The sequence below is a fragment of the Culicoides brevitarsis genome, chromosome 3 (assembly GCF_036172545.1).
Source record: "Culicoides brevitarsis isolate CSIRO-B50_1 chromosome 3, AGI_CSIRO_Cbre_v1, whole genome shotgun sequence".
NCBI lineage: Eukaryota > Metazoa > Arthropoda > Insecta > Diptera > Ceratopogonidae > Culicoides > Culicoides brevitarsis.
This window is the reverse complement of record NC_087087.1, coordinates 10,245,983-10,256,834: the sequence shown is the minus strand read 5'-3', so window position 1 is coordinate 10,256,834 and position 10,852 is coordinate 10,245,983. Positions and strand designations below refer to the sequence as shown.

The 10,852-nt window shown below is 25.0% G+C and overlaps 1 protein-coding gene across 3 annotated transcripts in view; it reads right to left on the bottom strand.

Moving 5' to 3' along the window:
• Positions 1–10,852, bottom strand: part of LOC134834057 (guanylate cyclase soluble subunit beta-1) — a 74,618-nt gene that overhangs the window by 19,268 nt on the left and 44,498 nt on the right. For all 3 annotated transcript variants that reach the window (XM_063848581.1, XM_063848583.1, XM_063848582.1), the window contains 9 exons: positions 8,232–8,540; positions 7,703–7,814; positions 4,299–4,544; positions 2,973–3,143; positions 2,842–2,913; positions 2,415–2,580; positions 315–452; positions 147–225; positions 6–84 (listed from right to left, as the gene is read on the bottom strand). In XM_063848581.1, coding sequence (XP_063704651.1) covers positions 6–84; positions 147–225; positions 315–452; positions 2,415–2,580; positions 2,842–2,913; positions 2,973–3,143; positions 4,299–4,544; positions 7,703–7,814; positions 8,232–8,540 — 1,372 coding nt within the window. The remainder of the gene's footprint in view (positions 1–5; positions 85–146; positions 226–314; positions 453–2,414; positions 2,581–2,841; positions 2,914–2,972; positions 3,144–4,298; positions 4,545–7,702; positions 7,815–8,231; positions 8,541–10,852) is intronic.

Here is a 10,852-nt window from a genome sequence, read left to right as displayed (position 1 = left end):
CTTACTTGTACGCCTCTTCACTAACGTTAATTTTGCCTGCAACGCCAGTTGTTTCAGTTCTGCTCGTTAGGTTTACTGCATTGCCTGATTGATCAAAAGGAAGAAAGATTATTAGCTGTTCAAAATCAAAAAATTGCACAAAGTACCGAATAAACAATAACGGGGCATTCGATTGCCAATCACTCCGGTGACAACTTCCCCTGAATGGATGCCAATTGTGATTTCCTTCAAAAGTGAGAGAGAAAGAGAGACAAATTGACGTTGTCATGAAAAGTGCAAATAATTAATGATGATTCCGAAAAAGCAAAACTTACGATCGGTTCTGTGCCCATTTTAACATTTTGTGCCATTATTATCATGTCCAGTGCCAAGCGTGCGATACATTTTGCATGATTTTCACATAATTCTGGTAATCCACTAACCACAAGATATTTATCACCAACAGTCTCTACCTGCAAAGAAGGGAGAATGTCGTGCCAGTAGGTAAGCTATTCCTTTTTCATTTAATTAGAGTAAAACAACAAACACGCATTCCGGTTTAATTAAGTTTCCACAGAGAGAGAGCGAGGGGCGGGGGTTTCCACGAAATCTCGATGATTGTTATGAAAACCAATAAAAACCTTTGCTATAAATTTTCGTTAAGCTGCCCGTTATCCGTTACAACTATTAAAATTAACTGCGGTAAATATTGAACATGAGAGAAAAAAAAATGAACAAGACTCGTTTTTACCGCATGTTTTTGCCGTAAATAACATACAGTTCGTAGCTGACAAAAAATTGTCTGTTGAGGATGCTACTGCTACTGCTGCTGCTGCTGAAGCATATCCTCTTTCATACGTTTAATTAATAAATAAACGCGTGGCAAATACTGTAAATGAATGGCCTGAAGAGAAGTGAAATGTGACAACAGCAATTTTTAACCGAAAGTGAACACTATGTTACACAAGGATTATTTTTCTTTCAAGGGCTGTTCAAATTTTTTTAAAATAAATTTGATTTTCAAAAATATTTTTTTAAATTATTTTGAATTTAAAAAATTTAATTAATTGCTTAATAAAATTTAATTCAATTATTTTTTATTTAATTTAATTAATTAAATTTAATTTTTTGATTTAAATTTAATTAAATATCTTTTATTTTTTTAATAGAAATAATTAATTTTTAAATTAAATTAAAATTTCTAAAGATAATTTAACAAAATTTTTAAAATTAATTTAAATAATTAAATTAAATTTAATTATTTTTTTTAAATATTTAATTATATTTAAATTTATATTTTTCATTTTTTTTATTTTAATTTGATTTCTATAAATAACTCAACAAAATTTTTAGAATTAATTCAGATAATTAAATTTAATTTTTTTATTTTTTGAGAACAAATTAATTTTTTTTTTTTAATTTTAATTTTTTTAAATTTATTTAAATTAAATTAAATTAAATTTTTTTTTTATTTTAATTAAATAATTTAAATTTATTTATTTGATCAATTCGTTTTAATTTTGATATTTTATTTGATAAAATTAAACTGAATTAAATATTTTTTTTTATTAATTTCCTAAAAATTACTTTTGACCCAAAATTTATTTTAGACGATTTTTTAATAAAATTTTTGAATTTTTTTAGAGTTGAAATAAATTTGAAAAAATATTGATAAAAAATTCTATTATACTCAAAATGCGTTATTTTGGAAAAAAATAACAAAAATAAAAAATTACTTCAAAAATTGACATTTGTGAAATTCCTTTATTTTTAAAAATTTCATTAACAAAAATAAATATTTTTTTTTATTTTTTATAAAACTTAATTTTGTACTTTTTTAAAAAATCTTTACTTTTAAAAACATTTTAAAAATTTTAAATGAGAAAAAAATATTCAAAATTTCATGAAAATTTCAAATTTAAAAAAATCTGAACAAAATTTTATAAAAGTGAATTTTTAGGGAATTTCTTTTCTGTTTTTTTAATCAATTTTAAAAATTTATTAAAAATTAATTCAAAATTTAAATTAAATTTGAAAAAAAAAATCAAAATATATAAAAATTTTAATAAATTTATATTTTTTAAAACTTTTTGTTTCAAAAAATAATAAAAATTAAAATAAATTGGATCAGCCTCACAAAATTTTCTATCATAGGACAAAATCCACTGATTCGCAACATTTTATTGCCGCTTACTTTGCCGTTCTGTGTGCATCGATCCAATTCATTTGCAGGTTTTCAGTTTGAATTGACACAGACTAAACAACACTAAACTAGCTAGATATCTTCCCGTCGGGATGTGGTTTAAACTGTTTTCGAATTAAATTTTCTCTCTGCTTATTTATGGTTTTTCGAGCGGAAATGGATACGTTTGGAGTGCATTTTGCACTGACACACACAACAATTTATTTATAATTCTAACAACTATTCCACGTACCTTGTAGACATTCGAATTCCTCTTGGAGTCTGTGAGCGAATCGAAAATCGTGTACAACTCGTTCAGCATTTTGACGATTTTCATAGCACCGTTGGCATCCGTATGCGCCGCACAGTACTTTGTGAAACCAACAATTCCCGAAAACAGTAATGTCACACAATCGTATCTGCAAAAAAAAAATTGGGCCTTAATTGTGCATAAATTGTGTGCGAAAATGTGTGACGAGCAAAAAAAGGTCATCATTATTCCCTCGTTTGTCAAAAAATTGTCTCCAACTAAAGAGCGAATGAATAATTTATGACACGCAAGTGAAAAAAAAAACGTTGAATTTTAATGTTGATTGTTCCATTGGGTGATGTTAGACTGGTTTATTGTGAAGCCTTCATTCGTGTAACAAGAACATTTAGCAAAAAAAAATGATCCTTACCTTTTGGGTGCAACAGGTCGTTGATGTCGCAGTTCGTTTGCCACAGTCTCCGGCAAAACTGAATACAAAAGTCTACAAAAAAAAAAATATTTGCCTTTTTAATCAACGAGAAGAAGAGAAATAAAACTCACCTATCGGTTTTTTGCTTTTCGCTGTCGAGTTCGCGGAACGTTTGCTGCAGTTTGTCCGTCAATATCTCCAAATTACGCGTCAATTTATATTCTGCCTCGAATTTTTCGGACAACAATACCAAATCACGCGTCGCATCGTGTAATGGCACGTCTGAGATAAACAATCCTTTCCTATGGAGCGAAATAAATAAAACAAACAAATAAAATTGTGATTTCTGCCAGAGTCATCATTCACAGAAAAAAATGCGACGACCCAGTGATGATGACAAACACAATAAAAATTCTATCCTATTATTTTAATCTTTACACAAAAAAATTTTCTGTTATGATTTGAAATACGAAACAAACAACGAAAAAGGAAAAAAAATAATTTAAAAAATTTCCGAAAAAAGTAAAAATTCAAAGTAATTTTTTTTCGAAAATGTAAAATGTTTTTCGAAAATAAAATATTTTTTTCGAAAATGTAAATTTTTTTTTCGAAAATTTAATTTTTTTTTCGAAAATGAAATTATTTTTGGAAAAAAAATTTTTTTTTTCGAAAAATTTTTTTTCGAATTAAAATTTCGAAAATTTTTTTTTTTTTGAAAATTTTTTTTTATCAAAAATAATTTTCTGAAAAAATTTTAAAAAATTTCAAATTTTCGAAATTTAATTTAAAAAATTTATTAAAAATAAATTTCTTATATTTGAGAATTATTTGGAGGAATTTTCAGAGATCATAACAGTTTTCGAAAAATTTTAAAAGAACAAATTTCGAAAATTAAAATTTTATAAAAAAAATTTTTTTTTTTAAATTTTTGGAGTAAAATATTCGAAAATAAAATTTTCGAACATTTTCAAAAATTATTTAAAGATACATTTTCAAAAAATTTTATAAAAACAATTTTCGAAAATTTAATTTTTAAAGAAAAATTTTCGAAAATTTGAATTCTGAAGGATTAATTTTCGAAAAATTTCGAAATTAAAATTTTTTCGAACTTCTTTCTCTATAAAAAAAAAGTATTTTTGGAAAATTTTCAATAAAAAGCACACAAAAAAATAGAGTAGCTGCTCTGCTCCTTTGTTTGTGTCGCTTTTCATATTTTTCGTTTAATTGTGTGATATAAATGCAACAACAACAACAACATCAGCAAGTTTCTCTCTTTTTGTATGCAAATTTTCTATTTCGAAATTGCATATGGCGTTGAATGTCAAGAAGTGTACTTTACACATGTTTTATTACGTTTTTACAACAACAACAACAAGCTCGTCATCGTGGAATTTTATTGTTTTCTTTGCACAAAAGGCAGCTGAAAAGATGAAAAATGCACACAGAAGACTACTTACTTTGTCAAGTCATTCAAATTCATGACGCTCGGGTAGCATTGGAACAAGATGAGATCAGCGTCTGGCATGTACATCATTTGTCCCTTGAGGCGCACATTTCGCTCGTGATTGCCACAACTGACGCCCTTCCGCGTCGACAACACATAAATTGTGTTAATGTGTGCCAGAATGTTGTCGAATGTCAGTTGGAGATGCGGTCTCACGGCTTCGAGGATCTCGACGAGCGAACAATTTTCGTCAGATATTCTGGAGAGGATGATAAAAAACACAAAATGTCGTTATTATTCTATTATTATTATGGAGAAAATATAAGTTACGAGGGAATTACTGACCAAGAGTTTTCTATGAATTATTCTGGACATGTGACAGTTACACAGTAAAAAAAGATGCGATAAAACTTTGTATAAATATGGAACAGAAATAACGCAACAATTGATGAATTATTCATTTTTTATTGAATTTATGACCTTTTTTTCTTTTAAGTCATTTTTTTTGTAATATGGTGTTATAAGTCGAACCCTGAGTAAAAGCTTATCATTTTCGATAGATTTAATTAAAATTTATATTTTTTTTTTTACGAATTCGTTTTTATTTTTTTAAAGCAAAAATCCGCTCTTGATGAATATTAAAAATTTTAGAGACTTCATCTTTGAGATCAAATTTGTTCCTTTTTTTATTAAGGAAGGTTTAGCAATCAAAAAAATTAAAAAAAAAATTAAATTAAAAAATTAAGTTAAATAAAACAAAAAAAAAAATTAAAAAATTCATTGCATAGTTTGATAGGGGCTAAATTTCTATTTTGTTTTTTTTTTATAAAAAATTAAAATTAAAAAAATAAATAATTTAATAAAACCATATAAAAAAAATAATATTAATTATTAAAAAAAATTATTTTAAATTATAAAAAGGTTTTTATATAAATTTAATTACTTATACTTTTAATAAAATATAAAAAAAATTAATTAAAAAAAATAAAATAGAAATTTAGCCCCTATCGTACTATGCAATGATTTTTTTTATTAATTTTTTTTTTAATTTAATTTTTTTTTTATTAATTTTATTTAATTTAATTTTTTTTTTATTAATTTTTTTTAATATAATTTTTTTTAAATTTTTTTGATTCCTAAACCTTCTTTAGAAGAAAATGGATAAATTTGATTTCTATGACCAAGTCTCTAATTTTGATAGTTTTCGAGTTATTGCATTTCAAAACAAGTATGGAAATTAAAAATTGTTTATTATAGATCCTTTTTTTGTAACTTAAAGTGACCCAAATGTCTAAATTTTTCTTAATAAAAAATATTTAAATTAATTCATTAATTCGATCAATAAATTTTCAGATTTTATGCTATTTAAAGATGATTTATTTGAAACATTTAAAATTTTACCAAATTTCAAATTATTTAAAATAAAAAATCTAAACCGACAAACATACCCAACAATATCTTGAAACGCAATTCATCACTGTAGACCTCCATCAATCACTTACGTTTATGCAAATAATACAAGTTAACCTCAAACAAAAGGGTTATTATTATTGTGTTTTGTCAATATGTTCTCTCCAGACATCGTTTAGTGTAAATATTGAAATTAACAAGAACATTTTGCACAAATAAAGCTTTAAAACTTTAAGAAATTTCCCCTACAAGTCTACTATTTTTAACGACTCACATAAAAGAAAGATTAAAAATTTCATCCTTTTTTCACATTTTGTTTCTAACTGCCATTGCCGCTTATATAGAACAACATATAAATATTCGAAAACATGCCATCCCCATTATAAATTGAATTAAATTTTATGCAATACTAAACTTGTATAGAATTTGTAATTTAATATGAAACGATGACAACGCCAAAGAACATTTCTATGGAAGAGAAAGAGAGAAAATTCATTTCACATCCGAATAAAAATAATATCAATACCAATAGAATGTGAAAAAATATAAAAAGGGAGGAAAAAATATATACATCAAATATGTATGTGACTGGCGTGATAAAAAAAAGTGGACATTTTACACTTGAATGTGTGTAGAAATTTTTTTTTAGAATTAAAAAAAATTCTTTAATTAAATTTTTTTTTTCTTGAAAAAATTTTTAATTATTTTTTTTCATTCCAATTGAATTTAATTTAAAATAAAAAAAAAAATGTTAAAAATAAACTTAAATGTCAATTCAAAAATGACCGTTAAAAATTTGAAAATTGCTTTCTTGCTAATTCAAAAAAATATTTTTTATATTTTTAAATAAATTTAATAAAATAAATAAATTAATTTTAATTAATTAAAATTAAATTAAATAAATTAAATTAAATCAAATAAAAAATAAATTTCAATATATTTGTAAATAAAATAAATTTAATTATTTTTTAATAAAATTAAAAAAAATAAAATTAATTATTTTTTTTAAATAATTAATTTTTTAAATAAATTTAATATAATTGGTTAGTTATTAATTTAAAAAAAAAATCAAACCAAAAATAAAATTTACATTAATTGAACCAACACTTCTAATCTTTCTGAGTAAATAAATATTCAATGTTTCCAATAAAAAAATTTTACGAATAAAAATATATAACTTTTTTTTTTAAATTTTATCCATTTCCCATTCCAATTCGCCGAGTTAATATTAAATTATTAATATTGCAACCAATAACCATTCAAACGATCATTGAATGAATGGCACTTTGATTCGGTCGTGGCATGAAATTCCTGTGAAAACGACAGAAGCAAACTAATAATAATAAGATTAAATACGTTTTGTGGGGCACATTAATCCCCAATATTGGATGTGATTGAAAGGATATTGTAATTTATTTATCGAATTAGGTCGAAATGCTCGGAGAAGAAACAATTGAATCACTTTTGGGGCAAAGAAGATTATCAATATCTGGTCTACGTTCAACGACGAAGGTTTCTAAGCCTCTTATCTTTGCATTAACAGTCTTAAAGATACTTTTTTTTGTTGTTAAAGACAATCGAGATTTTAATCATGGGCGACATAATTTGAACATAATCGCATTTTATTTTATAAATTAAATTTTTCATGACTTTCAAAATTCCAAGTTTTTTATGAACTTAGAAGTTTGAAAAAACATGAAAAAATTAATTTATAAAAAATTACCACATTTTTTCTTCGAAATGCGGTAAGAAAAAGGGAAACGCATGGTACTTTGTACAAAAAATGTCAAAAATCGTTCAAGTGGAAACGCCTGGTCAAGCATTTAAATCAAAGTAGTGACATGCCCGCCTTCGAATCCGACAAAGGTCGTAAAATCCCCGTAATTCGACATATTATTTGGCATCCCTTGGGAAAATGCGTTAAAGGGATGACCCTACTAAATCACACATAAAATTACATTTATTACGAAAAAAATAAAACAATGAGAAAAGGAGACATTTACTTACCTCGGGATGATGCGTGAAACGGACCTTCCGGCTTGTACGACATGCATTCGGCGATCGAACATCAAATGAAACGGAAAAATGCGACAGAAGGTATTCGGTGATATAAGGGGTTCTGCAAATGACACAAATAGCAAAAAAAAAAAAGTATTCGTCAATTCTGTTTCTAACGACCTTCGATGAACGTCAAACAGAACGAAAAAAGGGTTTCGACGTAATTATTTACAATCAATATTATCAGTAAAGTCGAATAGGACGAAATATATCACGTATTCTCTGCTAAGTAAGCAAGTTCCATTGTTGATTTGATTATTTGTCTGTACGAGAGACGTTCATTGACTCGTCGTCGAAAAAAAAGGTAAAAATAAAAGAAAATCGCCCCGAAGGAAATTTTTCCAATATTTTTCTCTTTTTTTTTTTTTTTTGATTCAGAATCAATCAAGTTGATGATCTGATTTCTTTCAGTAGATTGGCGCTCTAATCAAGTGCCAGACAAGTCCGTGACGCGTTGATTAAAATGAATTTTACTTACCATTAGCTACGAACTCCGAGTCATCTGTCACATCATCGTCTTTATTAACTATCCGGGTGCCTTTTTCGGCATTGCTCGAGTTCACTTCCGTGATGAGAAATTGCACGTGGTCCGAAATTTCCGGCGATTTTACGCCATTCTCCTCGTCGTTCATGGACAACAAGTTGATTTTCGCAGATTTTCGTTCGTCGTCCTCGAAATACAAATTCAATTCCTCCAAATTTCGCGGGATATTGCGACGACAGCGTTGCGGTTGTTGTCGTTGTGGCTGTTCGTGATGATGGCTGTTTGACGATGATGCCAATTTATCTGTTGGATAAACTTTTCGTTACTAATCGCCGCGGGCAATGACTCGGAATCGAACGAAGAAGAGAAGGAAAATGAAGAAACGCAGAAGAGAGCAAAATAACGGATTATCCGAGTTGACAACCGCAAGACATGAAATTTTAAAATTGTTTGTTTGTTGCGGTTTTCCAAACTGGGAAAGTGACGTAATGTAATAAAGTTTATGAAGAGAAACTTTATTGTATTTATTTTTAGGCTGAACTAATTATGAAAAATTATTCACGTTACAATTTATAAAAAAAAAAATATTTTAGACTTAAAAATTTTTAAAGTTTAATATATATATTTTTTTTAATTTTTTATTAATTTTTAAAATTAATTTAATTTTTTTTTTTTTAAATAATATTTTAAAAAAATAATTAAAAATTAAAAAAACATAAATTTTTAACAATTTTATTTATTAAATTAAAATTTTTTTTTAAAATTATTTTTTTTTATTGATATTTTTTTTGAATTAACTAAAAAGCGATTTCCAAATTTTTTATTTTTTGAATTCAAATTTTCAAATAATTTTAATTTTATACAGTATGAAAGTTGAAAAATATAAGCAAAATTTAATTTATATTTATAAAAATATTTCATATATATTTCATTATAAATAAATTAAATAAAAAAATTAAATAAATTATAAAATTTTAATTAATTAAATTAATTAATTTTTATTTAAATGATTTTTTTAATAAATAATTTTAAAAATTAAAAAAAATAAGAAAAATCAATTTAAAATAGATAATTTTCAATCATTTTAATTTTTTTTTGAATTAGCGAGAAAGCGATTTCCAAATTTTCAATAATTTCAAGCAATTTTCTTTTCTTTTTTATTCATATTTAATTAAAATTTCTTTATTTTAAATTAAATTGATTTCAAATAAGTTAAATTTAAAAAAAATAAAGAAATTTTGTTAATTAATTAATCAAAAATTAATAATTGAAAATAAAAGCTTAATAATTTTTTTTGATGGTAATTTTAATTATTTTTTTTAATTGTTAAAAATTTCGTAATTTTTTTTTACGTGAATTCAAAAATTAATTTAAAAATAAAATTTTGAAGAAATTTAATAAAATAATTTTAAAAATAGAAATAAAATAAATTAATTAATAAAACATGAAACAAATTCATTCATTGCAACTGCCTTATATGAGGGAAAAATTTCCGGTCCAAACATTTTGTTATTACATATTATGACGTCGATGTCGATGATGTTTTTCAATATCGAAAATGATATAAATAAATAAATTTATGATTATTAACATTTGCTGTATCGCCAATAGTCCCCATATAATAAAACGTTGTTTATATTTTTCACATTGCCTCCCCCGTAAATTTTAGTTCAAACAGAACAAAAAATTTGTGTCTCTCCATGGTGTCATAATTGCAAAAATACCCAGAAGCTTGGGGCCAAAGAAACAAAAAAAAATTCTGCCAAAACCACATCATCGTACAAATTGTGTGAGACTAGCCACTTAATATTTTTTATGGCGTTATTCGGAAGTTGTGACACCAATGCATTGGTAGCCAACGACAGAGTGTGAGTTTATGTTCCGTCAGTTCGCATTATCATAAAAAAATAAAATGTGTGTGTATTGGAAAAGTAGCAGCAGCAACAAAATAAAAAGTTGCAGAAGGAGGAAGAAGAGATGAGAATTCAAATGTAAAATTTTATTACTGGAATTGTGTCTTTTGGCAATTTATACTGTATTTGCTTCTTTTGTCCGATTTGCTATTATTGAAGTTTTTTCTTCTTCATTTCTTGTGGGGCAATGTTCAAACAATGGAGACATCGGAAATCTGTGTGGAGGAAGTGAAACAAAAAGTTGAGCGGAGATGACGATGGCAATGTATGATAGGAGAAGGATATTAATAAAAAATGAGCAACTTAATAAAACAGGACAGGGAGTTCTAAAGGAGTTTGCACTAATTGGTAAGAAATTTTTAAAAAATATCGAAAATTTCTCAATTTTAAAAAAAATATTAAATTTTCGAAATTTCATTTAAAAAGCTTATGAAGGTCGAAAAAAAATTCTATTTTTTAAATTTTTATAAATTTAAAATTTTCTTTAAAAATTCAATTTTAATTTTAATATTAGTTAATTAATATTAATAATTTTAATAAAATATAATTTTAATTTTAATAAAATATAAAAAATTAAAATTGAATTTTTAAAGAAAATTTTAAATTTAATTATTTTTTTTCATAAAATACAATAAATATAAATAAAAAAAATATAAAAAATATTAAAAAAAAAATAAAAAATTAATAAAAATATTTAAAATA